Genomic DNA, 18,114 nt, shown 5'->3' with positions numbered 1-18,114 from the left:
TATTAAGTGACATTAGAAACCCAAGTCCTCTACCTTTCCATGAAACTTCCACTTGCTGCTTGCAGTTGCTTGGAAATGGGATCTGGATTTCTAAGTTAGATGTGCTTTTAAAATATTACCATTTCCTGTGATAAGTGCATTTTGTTGTTTTTCCAGAAGCCTATTATGTGCTCAAATTGTACTTGCTCATGTTAATATGGAAGTGGCTATCTGTAGCAAAACCACCTGGAAAATATTTTGGCTGTAACACTAAAATTTGTTGTGTTTGTCCAGGGTCGTTGACCTGAAAATTATATATTTATCACCTGCTGCTAATAACCAGAGCTAGTACTGCTTATCCATTCCTATGACAATACACTTCTTCCCTGTAAGCTGGGAAGCTGTAAGAGGAATTTTATCTTCTCCTAGGACAATCCTAGCTGTCTGGTTTGCAATTTATTTTTTCCAGAAGTGGCAAAGTTAGAAGTTTTGATGTGAGCAGTATCACTTTTTCTATCATTCCCCTCATCAAAATTAGTTCTGCATGTTATGAAATATTAAAAAAAATCCCCACCGCACGAAAACCCCAAACCACAACAAAACAAAAAACCCCGTAAACTACTTGCCCCCCTCAAAAACTTTCCAAAACTATGCTGCTCTTTTATATCAAAATGAATGAATTGAATCTGAGAACTTGCTGAGTTTCAGAGAGGAATTCCTACAGACATAAGATTGGGTTTTTTTTTTCCCCCAAGTTCCTGAGGTGAATTAGGGTAATTCCAAAGTTCTAGGAAGGACAAAAATCTCCATGTTTTAAGGTGCAGCACAAGCTCCAGCTGCTAAGCCTTAGGGTGAGACTTAGGCGTGGGGTCAGTTATCCCATACCTACCTGTTGTGAAATGGTTCTCGCCTTGTCTGAGGCTCTTGGTCACTCTTAGAGGCAAGATGTGATTCTCCATGGTCTGCCAGGCCGGAGCTGCAATGGCAATTCTCATATTTTATCCTTCGTTTGTCTCCGTAACAGTATTTTCCTATGATCTCTTCAGATTCGAGATACCTTTTCTGTTTTAGCATCACTGGAAAGTATTTTTGGTCTTCAGGCATCAAATGCTCCACGTGGAGAACTGGTGGTTTATGTTACTCTTCATGGTAACTATTTTTATATTGCTGGCAAGAGGGCAAACACTTTTTAATGCAAGCACAAAAAGTAATATCTTTGGTTTCACTGAAAGTATTGCAGTACTACATGATATTTGCCTTGAAACATTCAAATTTCTTTCTAATTTTTTTGTAATGCAGAGAAGTTGGCCACTGTCATCTTCAAGTGATTTAATTGAACCTGTAGGTCCTTATCCATAGTCACTCATTATCACGTAATTTCAGTATTTTTATCCCATCTGTGCTGCTAAATTCATCATTGTCATATTTGACCTGAAAAGCTCAGAAAGTACCACTTTGAAGCCTAATTCCACTAAGTGTTTCTTACCAAAAAGTGTAGAACATCTGATTGTTGATGTCTGTACTGTTGATTGTTCCTTTTTACAATCGGGGTAATCAGTAGCATTAGAACACTGAGAACTGATCCCTCAACATGAAGAATTTCCTCCCCATCTTCCTGATGCAGGCAGGAGCCACGGCAGTGGGTGACCAATAGTACTAAGTTTGCACCCTTAGAAGCTTAGTGGATAAAGTCAGTGAATTCCACATTTGGCCTTCAATTTATAGCTATTAAAAAGTGGGTTTCTCAGGGCCCTTTCCAAAAATATGATGATGGTGGAACTACTATCTTTTCCCCCCAAAAAAAGTTAGGAAAAGGAACAAAACCAATTTTGGTTTGGTGGTTCGGGGTTTTTTTTTTTTTGGGGGGGGGGGGGGTGTCTTATGAGGAGGATGTTGCTCTAAATTTTAGGCCGAAATATGTGTCATTCTTGGGACAGGTTGTTCCTCTGGAAATCATTGTCCTTCTCTTGCTGTTGGAATGCACAGTCAATATTAGAATTATCTTCTGTGTATAATACACCTTGTATTATTTTCTGCAGACCCTTCACAGAAGAAGGAACCTCTGACTAAATGATAAGGGGATGTAGATTTTCGTTGTCTGATTCTTGTCTGTCTCCATTCTATTGGATATTTTGATAAGGCACCTTTTGTGGCATCAGAGTTATTTGTGGATGATTCTTAGCTGGAGGTAACAGCTCCTAACAGCCTTGGGAGATACTGGGAAAGTTCAATTTGCACGAATTATTTTCTCTTCTAAGCAGAAAGGAAGAGCTTGTTTATGATACCCAAAGTGATGCTGCAATACAAATGAACTATTTCATATTTTCCAGGGAGACGGGAAACAGGTTGTAGTTGACATGCACACAGTGTGGAAGAAGGTAGTAAATCATGGTGACAAAGATCAACTGTCTGTGAAGAGTCTGCTGTTTAGATGGTTGGAAATTGTGCTATATTGAAACCAAAGCCTCCTGCCTTAGCATTTATGGCACACATCTATCCCATCCAATGGAAGAGCAAGCGGCTAGATGGTTATGGTGCAGGGAATCTGGACCTCCTAAAGGCCATCTCTGGGACAGATGTGCCTTGACACATCAGCCTCGACCCCAATCGCATAGACTGTGGATAAAAAAGAAAACCTCTGAATCTAGGGAAAGTCTGTATCCATTTATATGAATGAAAATGCAACATATTAGGGTAAAGGGACAGCTTGAGGGGGAGCATGGGGCAGTGGAGAACCATCACTAGTCAATGTCACTCTAAAGTTATACTTTGGTCCTCAGAAGTTTTTACATTGTGGCGTTTTCCCTCTTTTTTTTTTTTTTTCCTCAGAGTGATACAATTCCATCACTTGCAAGTAGAGGATAGGTATGTGATGTGATTGACAGGTGTCTTACAAGGATGGACCACAAAACTGCATCGCTACAACCATGGCTTGACTTTATTTATATAGAGTTGTAAAGTTAAAACTCTGTGGTATAGGAGGGGAAACTGTTACTGGGTAGGGTAAACCGTGATCCTTAGGACAGAATTACTTTTTATCCGCTATTGTATAATTCAGCAGGGGCCTTAAGCACAACTCCTGTTTAGTCAGCTCTGAGTCATTTCTGTGTTTTAGGAAATGGAAGTTATCAGCTGAAAATGAGCTCGGTTCCTCTGAATCTCGAGTGCTTTGGACCTGTTATTCATGGAATTGTTCACAGGCCTTCATGGAAGACTTTAGAGTCTAATCCTGAATGTAGAAACGTGTTTATCTTTCCCTCTCCACACAGACGATGGCATCTGACTTTGATCCAAGCGGCAGCTTCTGGCTCATGTTATTTTGGGCCTTTGAGTCAGTTACCTGCTGAGAACAGGCTTTAAATTTAAATTTAAGGTGTCTACTGGAAGTGCGTATTGATTCAGGGGATCTTAGCAATGCCTGCCATTGAGTTGTGCTTAGAGGGGGTGATAAATGAGAGATGTGATATTGTCTATTGGTAAATGAGTAAATATGGTACAGCAGCTGTAATTGGCCTTTTAACATTGATGACTCAATGCTTGAAGCTCAAATGTTGTCAGCTCCCTTATAGCTATGCTATGAAGCCAAGGTTTATATTGCTTTTAAAAAGTCTAATATGTGTGTGCGAGTTTGAAAACGTGATAGAGGATATATTCTTAAAATGCCCACGGAAAGAAAGGGAAGAGCAGCAACATTTCTATTTGATTTAGACTGTTCTTCATTCAACTTAGATGAGCTTCCATCCATCCTTCTTGTAAAGTACTGTCTGTTATTAAAGAAGCATGTGCTGTATTTGTTATAAAATTTTTCTCTCATCTTTGATTACATTCTGCTTATCCTCTTCATATGACATTAGTGGATGTGTGCGTGCAACCCTTGATGGAGCAGGAGAAGAGTTACCTCCATTTTCGGGTGAGGAGGAGGGTTGTGTCTGTGGCAGGGTAGGACATTTGATCTGCGGCATCTGTCTTGTCCCTGTCACTGCTGTTGCCATGATGCCTTCCTTTTCTAGCTAGAGTTCTGCCAGAAAAACTTATGTTGAAAGTATATGTTGTCTTTTCTGACAGATTTAGGACTTGCATGCTTGCAGAAGCACCCTTCTCACTGTGCTGTGTCATTAGAGCTGGCATCAGCAGTGGTGCTCCTTTCCCAGCCCCGGTGTTTATGAGAGGAATGTGCCACGAGGATGTGCTCAGAGGGCCTCTTGTTTGGTGATGTCTTCCCTCTCTGCTGCCTGCTCTTGACTTTGCACTTCTGAAAGTTTGGTGAAGTCCCGTGTTTGTGTGAGGTCAAACTGAAGGGATTGAATGATGTCCTTTTATGTAGGCGTGGGAGGGAGACTGAACTTTAGATTTCTAATGATCTGGCTGGCGGGCAGCTATCACTGGACAGGGAACACCCATTTGGATTTTATGCAGTCATAATTATAACTTTGTAATATCAAAGGTAACTTTAATCTATGTGAAGCACTTCTCACATTGTCCTTGCGTATTGTACTTGGCTAAACTCAAACTAAAAATTAAATATAGCTTGGATCGCTTAGAACTCTGGTTTGCTTTCCATGCTGGGGCTGTAAAGATCTTCATAAGCATTCAATTAACCCCTGAACATCTAAGGATGCTCATTTTACAGATGACAGCACTCTGGCAGAATTGGATGAAATGAGTTTTATTATGTTTCACAGTTAAGAGTAGCTCATGGCAGGCTAGAGGAATAAAAGCATAGGAAGAAACCCTGTCTGTCTGAAATTACTGTTCCTCTAAGCTCTGAGTGGTACATGCTGGAAAAATGATTATCAGCTAAATGGGAAATCTTTTCTTCTATTCCTTTGAAGCAAAATAACATGCTGACACTTCTCTTTATCCACTAATTTTTTTGGAAAGCATTAATTAAAAAAAAAAAATAAAAAATCACAACTCCTTATGTGGATCTGGAGTCAGTTCCCTGGAATGAATGCTCAATATAAAAAAATCTTAATAGGTAAAAAGAAAGACATCTACTACATAGCAGCTGGCATAAATCTTCTAATGAGGATGAAATCCATGTAAATGAATCATTACAGTAAATTGTTGTAATTAGGATTTATTCATGACAAAGGTCTCATAATTATATAATCAACTTTTAGTGTATTAAGATTTATAGTCTGAACTCTTAATTCCATTTTATTCATTTAGAAGCAGAATTTGGTAGGGGAGGAGGAGTGTTTTCAGGAGGCTGTCTTGCCACATGCTCTCAACTGTAGATGGAATTGGATTCCTTTGCAAATATCATCTAATTCTGGTCTTGCAGAAGGCTGAAATTCCCCTCTGGCAACAATAAAACTGTTGGCAGTTTAAAAGGTCTCCCCAAATACTGAAGTCAAAGCTTCAAGGGCTTTTAAGTGCCAGATGTTTTATTAAGGGCCTTCAATTAACGGTAACAACTGGGCGTGCGTGGTGGGAAAACGCCGCCGGCCCGACGCGGGACAAAGCTGCTGCCAACTCATTGTCCGGGCTGTGAAAAAAAATCAGCTTCTGGTTTTGATCTCGGTCCTCGCCAGGTGGATGGGAGCAGCAGCGAGTGTGAGAGCAGAGGCTTAAAGTCATCCGCAGTCCAGCTGCGGGCTGGGGCTGGGCAGTTCTCTGCGGGTGGGACGGCCGAGGCTGCTGGGGCAGACTGAGGCACGAAGGCTTCCTGCTCTCTCCTGTTGAAAAGAATAACTTTTATCTGCTGGGCTGTCAGCCTGAGAGTTTCAAAACCATTACCCAAAACAATTCTTAAAGCAGTTTCCAAGTTCCTTCTTGGCAAAGCTGGAAGGCTTCCAGCGAGAGGCTGTAAACCACCGAAATCACTGTGCTTTGGGGGCTCTCGTGGAGGCAAGCTTGAGTGGACATACTGGATGTGACACTCTGGCTTGGAATTGGAATAGATTTATTTTTTTTTTTGCCCTCTCAAGTTTTAAGAAGTCTGGATTACAATTACAAATTTTCTTGTCTCCTTTCCAAGTTAATGCTGTTTAATAGATTTTAAAGGCTAATTCTGCTTGTGTGCCATTCCCCATCCTTCCCGCTCCTACTAAAATTTAATAAGCAGCTGTGTTGCAGTGATTTGGCTCTTTTTGGCTCCAAGAAAAGTCCTTTACCCACTGCAGTCACAACAGTGAGAACATCCTCAGGCTGGTTTTAATTACAGCAATATCTGCAAATATCCCTGAAGCTTGGAGGACGATTTTACATCTAATCTGTTGCAGGTGGGGTTTGGAATTGACGGCGATCCAACATAGCCATAAGGGGTTTTGGTTGTTTTATTTTTTTATTTTTTTTTTTCCCCCTGCATTATGCTGCAGTGCTGAAGAAGCCTCAGTGCTGCAGCACTTCTGTCCCCTGGTTTTCTGTTTAGCCTGATGTTGAATACATTGAACCACTTTGTCCTGTGCTCCCCAGCAAGAGGAGGAGCACACACAAAGTCCTGGTGCCTTACCCCATTCTGCTGCTCTCCTGCCTGTGTTAATGCTCTGTTCTAACCACCTATAAATCATTCAGAAGAGCAGATGAACTCCTGTGCTTTACTGTGTAAGATCTATCTGACAGAGTAAGAAGCTCATACAACAGCTTCTCAGATTTTTGCAGGTACTGTCAGAATCTAAAAGTGGTTTAAGCCTCGTTTGTAATGCTGGGTTTAGGTAACTTGATGAGTTTTGCTTTATAAGGGAAAAAAATTTCCCTCCCAATAGAAAAACATTCTTATATAAATTTAGAATTGGCTTGACTAGGGTTATTTAGTTTACTTACTTATGAAACAAAACCAAAGTGGTGTACTTCTGAACTCTAGAACTTTTCCAGAGATGATTCTTAAAGAATGTAGATTCTTTTTTTTCTTTCCTTTGTTTTTCCTAGAACTCCAGATGAACTTGGTGCGATCTTCTTTCCCCCTTTCCTCCCCCCCTCCCCGTTTAATTAAGGCTCAGAATTCAGGTACTCAAACCCCATGAGATTTAATAAGTTGGAGGCCATTAATGAATCAGGATGAATGCATCCCTTGTTTTCTACTCTTTGCCAAATCTAGAGGCGGGACTGGCTCATGGTGTTGTCGCCTGTTGCTGGTACTCCTGTGAACCTTCTTAATCAAGTTGAGTTCCCTCTTTACAGCTGTAGGGATTTTTGCCTTCACTCTTCCAACTGAGAGGGCTGCTCCTGAACTTCGTGGCTTGAATGCTTAGGAATCGGCTTAGAATTTCCAGCCTACATTTGTGGTGGTGGGTAGTTTAGAGCCGCTTGCCCTCGTGTCAGCAGTATATCCTTAAGCCTGAAGAGTTCTTTTTCTCTTCTCAGTGTTTATCTGTGAATACACCGACTGATGATAATCCTCTCTGAACACATCTGGATCCACTCCTACACCGGGGGCTCGCAGCTATAGCAGTTTGCCCTACAGTCCTGTTCACCTCTGCCCGCCAGAGGGGTTTAAATAGTGCAAGTGCTCAGCACCCCGTATCTGATCTCTCCTGTGCTTGATTCCCTTTCTCCACTGGAAAAAAATACTTCAGTGCATTGCAGCTTTTATTCACCTTAAGTTCTGTGCCACCTTAAGTAATTGAAAAGCCTTCACTGCAGCCATGCAATCAAAGCAATTGCAGCATGGCCTGGAGTTAACCTGCACTGAGAGCTAGCTACGTTGGCCTTTGTCTGTTCTCTCTCAGCCTTTTCATTAATTATTTTATAATATAATCATATTTTCAAATACCATCGTGCCTGATGTTGCTTAACATATTCTGTGCACGGTCCATCGGTGGAATTTCATTGTTTTTTTTCAATATTACTTTTGGATTTAGTTGGAGAGACCTAAGATTTGGTTTTCAATCACCCGTTTGTCTGCCTAAAAATTTGAAAGTCTAATCTCCTGCCCACCACAGTAATTAAAGATTGGAAGAAAGATTTGCCTTGCAAATATTGCACATGCGATGAAGTAGGAAAATGTGCTGATTTATGCTTGTGGATTAAAAGTTTGATTGATTGCTTTATGAAGCCCTGAAGTTAGCCACCAGCGTCTAAGAAAAATCATGCTCGTTGTTATGGTACGTGTCAGCTTGCCTGGCAATTGACTGGAAAATCTTCTAAAGCTTTAATGCGGGTATTGCTGTAAAGAAATGTCACTTCTGTCTCGTGCAGGATTTCTCTTTCTGCAGAGCGATTCCATCCGTGCAGCGTATGGCTGGGAGGGAAACACCAACCTGAATTGTAGCCGAGGGTTGGAGAGTGACGTGTGTACCGATCTGGCAGCCAGTGCAGAGCTTTTGGGGAAAAAAGCCACTGTAAATGATAGATGTTCTGGGGGGACGGGTTGTCAGCTGCCTGCGTGTACATACACACCCCCCACCTGTCGCGCTCTCTTGTACACAACACTACCATCCATCATCTGTTTCACGTTTTTGCTGTTTCTCAGAAATATAATTTTTTTTTTTCTTAGTGTGTCTTCACGGGTTTTAAAACAGCTAGACTAGCTAACAGCTGCAGTTCTCTCTCAGGGGAGACCTCCTGGCCCTCTGCAGCTCCCTGCCAGGAGGGGGCAGAGAGGGGGGATGAGTCTCTGGAGCCAAGGAGCCAGTGCCAGGCCCCGAGGGAATGGCCTCAAGCTGCCCAGGGCAGGGTCAGGCTGGCTCTGAGGGAGGATTTCTGTGCAGAAGGGGCTGTTGGGCGTTGGAATGGGCTGCCCAGGGCAGGGGGGAGTCCCCGGGATCCCTGGAGGGGTTGAAGAGTCGGGCTGAGCCAGCGCTGAGGGATCTGGGGGAGTTGGGAACGGTCAGGGGGAGGGTCATGGTGGGGCTGGAGGAGCCTCAAGGGCTTTTCCAACCCAGATGACTGTGATTTAAGGAAGGGATCAGCTACTAGTTTCTGAAGGATTGGCTACACTCCCTAGAGCATAAATAAACCTGTTGGCAGCTGATGGCTTCACGTCATTAACTGCAGTGTATATTGGCATCATGTCCCTTTGAAGTTACTCCGTGTGTGCTCCTCTGATGTATTCCAGCTCCCAGCACTGGCCCTGTCCTCAGTGGCACGGGCATAGCCTGGGTGCCCTCCTGGGCCCTGACCACTCTTTGCTGTGCAGATGGGGGGCTAAAAAGTGGTTTTGGTTGATGATGGCCAAAGAGGGCATGTGAGTTCATGCTGAGTGTCAGCTGTGTTGTCCACTTCACAAAAAACTCACTCTTGTACAGCTCAGAGTAGTTCTGCTGCAGCTGGGCTCGATGGTACCACGTGTAGCAGATTTCAGGTGTCGTCTGAAGGACAGTCAAATGTGATGTGTTAATTCCACGGCTCTTATTTCTCTTTTTTTTAATGCCTTTTAGGGTGTTTCAAAGATGACCGTATTGTATTCTGGACGTGGATGTTTTCAACGTACTTTATGGAGAAATGGGCCCCCCGGCAAGATGATATGCTCTTCTATGTCCGCCGAAAACTGTCCTATGTCGGTGGTGATAGTACAGAGGGGAAAAAGGTGAGTAATGATGTATTTTAACCTGGGAAATTTAAGGTAACGTGGGATTTGGTGTTCTGGAGTATCTGACGCATATGAAGAACTTACAGACTGAGGGTAAGGAGTCTCCAGCTCTGCCCTCCACAAGAAGTTACGTAAAAACTGGCCCACAGAGAAATACAGTGGTTAATGCTGTGAAGAGCAGCAGGCTAAGTGAGCTTCAGTCACACCCACCTAAGGAGATCAGAGACTTTGCCTGCTTTTTTGGGAAGCTTTCGTGTTGGTCAACCTGCTTTTAGGGGGAAAGGGAGGACAGCCGTGCTGGTTTTTGGTTTGCTTTGCAGTGATGATGCTTTACAGTTTGAAATCTGTAGAAAGAGAGGAGTAAAGGAGGAGGAAGGTGGTCACTTTGGTATTTCTAGAAGAACCTTTCCTGAGATACCACAGCATCAGGAATGAACATCTACTGAGTACTTAGTAGCAGAGTATATGCAGCCTCCTGGAGCTGGGCTACAGTGGTGACAAACAGGGGGGAACCGACTCTATTCTGATAATCTACATTTCAGACAATATGCCCTCCTGTAGAAGTACTCTTTCTTGAAAAAACACGTGATCAGGAAGCCTAGTGCTGCTGCACAGGTATTTTCCCATTAGAGGTTTGAGAAACTTCTCAGCATTTTATAGCGATTTTTATCTTAGCTGGGGAAAACAGGAGCAAGAGAAATGATAGTTTTATTGGGAATTAAGGAGATGGTTGCAGAGGATCAAAAGCAGGAAGGTAAATGGAGGAAGAAAAGACTGGGATTAACTTCCTGACATCAGTAAATAGTTTACACTGTTGTTGAATCACAGATGTATGCTCGTGGTGTACAGGAGAGTGTTTTTACCAGGTATACCAGGGTTCTCTGCCTTTAAATGTGGTGACATAAAGAATCGTAGTTGTCAACTCCCTTGAGAAAAGGATCCCGGAAGATTTTCCCGCATTTTTGTTGGAGATACAGGAAATAGGCAGAATTATCTTCTCTCTTCCCTCCCACCCCTCCATGTTCCATTGTGAAACCACTGAGAAGATGGCAAAACACTTATTTCTCTGTCAAAGGAGTGGTTGAAAAGTCTTCAGTCAGCAGACTTGGAGCTTTAAGACTTTTGGAGGAAACTTTCATCCTAATCGTCGTTTAAATGACTGTAAATGCATTCCTGTTTCACATCAAACAATACTGTGGTTTTGTTCAGCCTAATAAAAGCGTGGGTTGTTTGACCTCTTGTCCTTCCCTACAAGGAAGGTGAAGCTCAGAGGAAGCCTGGTTGCTTAAATTCATTCACAGTCAATCTCTGTTTAACTTATTAATCAGTTTAAAGTGTTTGAACCTCTCATGGAGAAGAGACAGGGAAATAAACCCTTTCATTTTCTCTCAGAGCTTTATTTAAGCCTCCTAAAAGCATCATAGATAATTTTTATTTGTGAGGGCGTTTCATAAGTGGTAGTTACTACAAAATCAGCATTAGTGAATTGCTTTCCATAACAGCTAAGATGGGGAGCGTGCCTTATAGCACACTCAGTATTTTATAACTCCCCCTTGACTGTTTGCATTTTGCTCAGCCTCTGAGAAATGAACCTTTCTTGTGACTTTGAAATACTTTGGATGCTTTGTGAAACTTCATAGGTTGGTGATTTTATTTTTGGTATCTGTACAGCTCTCCTCCTGTTTGATTTTTGCAGTTCCAGCCCCTCTTGTATCTAATTTTTGAGTCTGTCCTGTGCAGTGAGATGCCAAACAGCTGCTCTTTGAATTATGACTAGACAGGTTTTTATTTTACTTTGTAGTTTGGGCCATTCTTTCTTGAAAGGTGATGTCAAAATACCAAAATCATATCATTAAAAAGGGAAGAAGCCGGAGACTGATATTTATAGAAGCCAAATACAACTTCAGGCATCCCTGCCACCCACCAAAGTGTGTGCTCTCATTCACATCCCCAGAGGGAGACTGGAAAGGTGGGAGAAGGGGAAAGGTTCAGAACTGTTTTGGTGGTGAAGGGCTAGAACCAGCACTGCCCTGTTGGCTCCTGCCTCATGCCCAGGCTGTGCTGAACACTCTGGTGATGATTTCTCCCTGAAAGTAAACTTGTAGGTAAACATAGAAGTGGGTTCTTTGAAGCTTGGGTGTATAGTGAAGCCAAGTTCATCGTAGTTCTTCCATGGACACTATGTATTTGCCCTGCGTTTGCCTGGCTGTTGGAGGTTTTGACTGAAGAATGCTGCTAGAGATGTGTGAGGTGAATCGTTGGCCTGTGCCATCTCAGAGCATTGGTTTATATTCATGAAAATAAGATCCGCACAGCTTTGAGCACAGGAATCTTCTGTGGGGCTGATGACAACAACAAAACCAGCTTGAGTGGGGAGGGGCTGTTTGTCTGAATGCCGACAATGGTGGTGTTTGTTTTCTGAGGTGATGAGCTCATGGTCGCATCATTCATGTGCCGTGCTGCGATGATTCATGTCAGCGAGAAGCAAGTGTCGATTTATCAAACGGTTTTCCGGTTTTGATGGCTGTCCTGTGTGATTTAAAAGTCGTTTCTGCTTGTGGGTTTTTTTTTCTGTGCTTACTGGAGCTGAAGAGTTTCAGCAATAACATTTGATTTAAGTCGAAGTGTAATAGAGGATAAGCAGAAAAAAACTTGATAGGACCAAGATTAGAGGTTCTGTTTAATTTTAAGGCTGTGTGAGAAGGGCTTTGGATGCAGCTTAGTTGCAACAGCTTGAAGTAATAAATCTTGCAGTATGATAGTGATGATGGTAAACTTCTCTAACATCATAATTTTTTTTTTAAAAAAGCCTTTTAAATGATCTGCTTCATAGACCCCCTGCTCTAAGCAACTTTCCATTTGCTTCTATTTCCACCCCATCAATTTCTAAACTGCTCATGTATGGGTGAAACAGCAAGGGTTTAATATGGTCCATGCCAGGGCCGAGCTGCCATGTTGAATTCTGTGTATACCCATTACACAGACTCTTGAATCCCAGAGAAGTGCATCCAACTCCATGTCACGATAAAAATCCTGCAGCTTTTCTTGCCAAGTTTTGAAGATACGTCTTCTCTCAGTGTCTTTAAGCAAAACCACAGACCCCACCTGTCAGGATCTGTGCAGGCAGGACACTGTGGAGCATAGCTCTTGGCAAAGTTAAGGGATGCAATAGGCTTTTTTAAGGTGGAATCCCTTTGACTTGTCACTCTTTAGGCATTGTTCAAACTCAAAAACCCCTTTTGCTGCTGCTCACACAGCAGCTGATGTGACCTACTGGAAAACGTAAGCCATGATCTACACTTACAAAGGGTTCCTGTACATTGCCCAAACCTACAGCTTTAGAAGACTGAAGTGGTTGGGCTTGGGATTCTGTTTTTAAAATGGTATTAGATCAAGATTTAATATCTCTGGCTCTTTCCAGTGCAAAAGGTATTTGTGAAGGATTATGCTTTTACAGCAGCAAACTTCTAATCTTTCTGTAGAGAGATGCTCTATGGAAGGTGCTGGCATGGTGTTAACAGACACCTGCTGAGAAGGGAGGCTAAGGTAAAACCTCACAGCAGAGCTAGGTTGTATTAACCCCTTCAGCCTTGCTTTGTCACCTGCAAAGGGTGCTGTATTTATAGAGGAAAGCAATAAAAAGGATAAATTTAAGACACTGTTGATGTGTGCTCAGAGCTTGCCTGGATTTTGGAGTAGGTCCTGTTTTCTTCAGCATCCTATAAGTGTGGAGGAGTAGAGTTGCTGCCAAATGCATGGGGTAGTCATTCAGGCTGTTAAGTCTTCAAAAAGCTCGAGCTACTGGTGTTGTGGCTGTAGCTTCAGAAACAGAACAGAACAGGAGCCATGGTTTACACGTTTATGTGCATCTGGACCTGTGACACAACAAATATTGGCTGAGGTGGGAGACCAGTTAGTTTCCAAAGCTAAATGACTTGAGGCACATGACTCCCACTGAAAATCACAGGATTTTCATAGCTGAATCTCTAATTCACTGTCACCATCTGTCTGGCTGGAAGATTCGACAACCTGAACTCAGCATCTAGCAGAAATGCAAGTTTTAAAAAGCTTATGTTGCTGCCTCTGTTGTACCTTTCAGAGCAGTGGGGGTTTTTTTGGACGTTGTAAGCAAACAGGACATCTCCAGAAGAGCTCTTTGTATACTTCACGGCAGTCCCACATCACCCTCTGAATGCATCAGAGAAATAAACGGCCGAAAAAATGCATCTCTCTGGCCAGCTAAATTCTCTCCTTGTACACGGATGGTATGTGAGAACAAACAAGGATTGCAACATGTGCAAGTCAATACAGAGGGACAGCTGTTCTGCCTCAGCTCTTCTGTTGCGTGAAGTTTGTGGAGGTGTTGCAGTGAGCAGGGACAGGGGCTCCTGCAGAAGAGGACAGCAGCAACGCATCGCTCTCCTTTTGAAACCTGAAAAAAGAATGCTGGCATTATCAGATTGATCTTCTGTAAGTTGCTCAACTTCTTAAATGTAAAGATTTGGCTTTTCTGTTACAATTATCCTTCTCGGAAATTCCCGTGCACTCTCATGTTGTGCTGATGTTTGGTTGTCTAAATATGTGAACACAAAGTGTTAACCATAAATTGAGTCTCGAAAGAACCCTCTGAAACTTAGGTTGAAGTTTTAGAAGGCAGGTATTTATTGCAGCCCTGGATGCATGGGGGGGTCACTTCACCTAGCACGCACACACTAAAATGAAAGTTGATCCTTTATATACCTTAAAGACAGGAATGTTCATACATTTTCTAAGAAGTCTCTGCCTTTCCACCTTTCTACTACATTTACAGAACGCTGGCGTTGCAAAACTACACTACACATGCCGGGGGGTCTCGGGTGGCCGTTTGGGCAGTTACCCCCCCCTCCTTTTTCCCTTTTATGGTCATGAGTCTTTTTGAGGACAATTTCTTCTCCTTGGATGTTTCCCAGCTCTGTTGTCCAGCCAAGTTGTTCATTCTTACCTGCCTTGTTTGAGCATTTCTGCTAGGATGTGTCTATTCTCAAGGTTAGGATAGCTTCTCTGTACACCTTAATGACTCAGGCCTTGTTAAATACAAAGTTAAACATTGTTTGGTAAAAGAATTTCTTAAAATTTCCCCTCTTGGAAACTTCCAGGTATACACAATTGGGTATGACATGCCCATATAAGATATAATAGAGTGCTTCTCTTACCACTAATTGTTACAGGCCTCAACTAGCAGGCATCAGAGGGAGCTGCTCCTTGACATCCTCTGTTCCTGGTGCATTTTTTTGCAAGACTGTCTCAGTTTCCTACATGTGCTCTGACAGATTGCTGGGCAGAAGTGAAGAATGCTGCCACAGGTGTGACAAGAACATCTCTTTCCACACAGACCTGGCTCTGGGTGTCTGTGACCTGGAATATACTTGTGACATACCTGGCAGGCTAATGAGCATTCAGGGTGGAGGTGTTTTCGTATTCTGTCCTACTTCCAGAGTAAATTTGTGTCTGAGGCAAAGCGAACATGCAGCTGAAATATCCTCGTGGTGTCACAGTCGGTAAACTCAGGACTTGGGAAGCGGGTGTGGGCTGCGGGGGCATTTTTAATGAATTGCTTTTTATTGCTTCCAGTCTGAAGAACTCTTCTTAAGCAGTCAAATAGGGTGACAAGAAAGCCAAGATCAGAAGTGAGTTTAATATGAATTGCACTGAAACACGGCAGCCCTGACTCGTGTGGCTGAGTAGGTTTTGTATTCTCTGCGACAGAGAGAAACTTCATGGGGAAGAAAAGCCCAGACCCCCGGTTCCCTCATCTGATAGAATTGTAATGAATAATTTAGTATTGCAAATGCATCTTATCTGAGTCACTTGGGGTTTGAGGGACAGAAGAGCACTGCTGGGATGGGCTTTGCACCCTGGAAAAGGTAAAAGGGTCTGCTTGGAGCTCCCCGAGAGCCTCATCACGCCACTAGTTCAGCAGAGCACTCGGTGTGTTTGATCTGTGGGTCACAGTCAGTGTCAGCTGGCTTAGCAGAGGTATAAAAATGTCTGTTTTCAGTCTAGAAATGAATATGCAATTGAATTGAATCTCTGGAATAATCATAATTTGCTAATAACACTAGTAATTAGAACTTAAATGTCTAGTCTATCCACCAGTGTCCCTTTCCCTCCCATGCCCTGCTCCATTTTTCTGGTAGTAACCCAGTTTATGCTTTTCCACATTCAGCAGAAATGATTTGAAATCTGATGATTTATCAACATTCTGTAATTTATTTTTCCCCGTGCCTGTGTTACTGATGTAGCACGCCTTCTCTCGTTCTGCTGACTGCATTCTGCAGGAGGCACACTGCGTGTGGCTTCGGGCACTTGTGCTTTTCTAGGGAGGACTTCAGAAAAGCTGGGAAATATTATTACAGGAATAAGGTAACAGCAAGCAACCTGTTACATGTGAAAATATTGGTGACTCTGGTCTGGGGCCGCGTTTGATAATGCTTAAATAGTCACACATCTGTCTAATGTCTGTCTATCTTTTCAGGTTTTGAAAGCTGGTTTGGCAGATTAATGGAATGTTTGAGTTGGGGAATGGAAGTTGATGTGTCTCACAGAGTGCAAGTGTCAGGTAGCAGCTAGGATTATTTTGTCAGTATCTCAAAGAAAGGGATTTCTTGCCTTGCTGATACTGATCAGCGTGTTTTAAACCCCAGCCTTGTCTGTCTTAGCCACGGCTACAATGGCTTTCTTGGTGCCAGAGCTATGCTGGGGGAAAACAGTTTTCACACCCCGCGTGTCTTATGATTTGCATGCTCTTGGTTTCCCCTCGTTTGTTTGATGAATGTCATCAAGCGTTCAGAATGTTCCTGTTATTTGGGCAACTTGCACTTCCCTTATTTTTAATCTTTTATATCTCTTCTGTTGCTGCTAGAATTGCGAAGACAGAATTAGACTTTTTGAGTTCTTTGCACATAAGTCATTTCAGTTATGGTTGGTTGAAGCCAACTTTTTAACTTTTTTTTTTTTTTTTCCCATGGATGGATGTTTTCTCTTTGGAGAGGGAGGAAGCTGCTGTTTGTAGCTGCCAGATGATGCTGTCCCTCCACACCTTTTACTGTTCGCTCATTCAAGAGAAATGAAGTCTGTCTTAACATTTACCATTCAGCTCAGACCTAGTCATAGCGCAAAGCCTGATCTTCCCCCAAAAGCACGGCTGAGTGGAAGGGGAGGATGCCGAAGGGTTGGAGTTGGGGGATGTTTGCCGTGATGCTTCATCCTTTCTGAAAGGGGTTGGGATGATGAGCAGCGCAATTAACCTTGAATTGCAGGGGCTGGACTTGACAAATCAGAGCACTTCTCGCTCTGAGGTAAACTAAAACATTGACTTTAGGGCAGGCTTATCTCATTAAGCCATCATCTGCAACCAGATCAATAAATGACAGGAGAAAGATTGGGTTGTAAGGAATTACAGCAGCACTGAAACCCCAGTGAATAGTGGGAATAGCTTTGCAGAACTGAATATCAAGAGGAAAAGAAATGGGAGGGCGTAAAGGCTGCCTGTGAGTCGACTGCTGGTTTTGAGCTTAGACTGCAACTGCACTTGTTCAGTGAACAGGCGATGAGTCAACTGGGCTGGGGGTAGAGTCACCTCTTCTCTCCCCAGCCTGAGCCCTTCAGCGTCACTGCGCCAGAGTTGTATAACGAAGTGGTGCAAGATGAGAATTTTAGCATAGCTTGCTCAGAGGTTTGTTCAAGAAACAAAGCCTTGCTCTCCTTCACAGGTGTATGAGGCTTTCTCCCTAAAAGCTCTTGGTTAGCACAGGAAAAAGTTCCTAAGCCATCTAGTTCATGATCATCTTCTTCCCTTAAGGATTTAAGTCCTGTTTGATGGTTAGAAGGGAGAGCAGTCAGCCTAGTCATCTTTATTCTCTTTAAAATCCTAAATTAACTGTGAAAAGAAAGCATACTTCTAGCTCTGCCTGATAAAAGCTAAACAAGTGATTGGGAGCCATGCTGAACCTTATCAAATATGGTGAAATCGCTGCCTGTTTTAACCTCCTTAATCAATATCAATCCTCAGGAATAAAAAAATATTAGTACGTATCATGCAAATCATGCTAATGATCCTCCTTGTAACGGCTGTCTTTCTCAGATATATCTGTCCGGTTTCATAATTGCAAGTGGAATCTTTAAGTGACAGCAAAACATAAATTGAATTTTTATAATGCAGTATTTTCCTGCCCTTGGTATTTTTGTACCAAATAGAAATGTGTTATAGAACCACATGTTTTGTTGTTAGCTTCCGCAGCACTCGTTACCTTATTTATAATCATTACTGTTGCTTTATATATTTCTTGCATGAAGACTAATAAACCTTACAAGGTCTGTGGCTTTTAGTGATAGACTGCAAATAGGTCTATAAATCCAGCAAATTAGTCCAGAAAGAAAAAGTCCTGTGTGGTGAATCTTCATATTAATGAATGTTATATGTAATTATTCCTTGATGGAATCTGATCACAGTTAGAGTGGTGTGCCTGGTTTTTAAACATTGCGCTCTAGACTACTGTAGATACACCAACATCAAATTTACCTTGAGGTGTGTGTAAGTTACAAATTCGTGGAAAAATCTTGAGGTGAAATCCCAGGTCCTCTGACGTTGCTGAGAATTTTGCCATTCGCTTCAGTGGACA

The 18,114-nt window shown here is 42.5% G+C and overlaps 1 protein-coding gene across 6 annotated transcripts in view; it reads left to right on the top strand.

Moving 5' to 3' along the window:
• Positions 1–18,114, top strand: part of KIAA0930 (KIAA0930 ortholog) — a 97,478-nt gene that overhangs the window by 28,459 nt on the left and 50,905 nt on the right. For all 6 annotated transcript variants that reach the window (XM_074901766.1, XM_074901769.1, XM_074901768.1 and 3 more), the window contains exon 2: positions 9,303–9,451. In XM_074901766.1, the coding sequence (XP_074757867.1) occupies positions 9,303–9,451 (149 nt within the window). The remainder of the gene's footprint in view (positions 1–9,302; positions 9,452–18,114) is intronic.

Source organism: Athene noctua, chromosome 3, assembly GCF_965140245.1.
Source record: "Athene noctua chromosome 3, bAthNoc1.hap1.1, whole genome shotgun sequence".
Lineage (NCBI taxonomy): Eukaryota > Metazoa > Chordata > Aves > Strigiformes > Strigidae > Athene > Athene noctua.
This window is presented reverse-complemented; position numbering and strand designations above follow the sequence as displayed.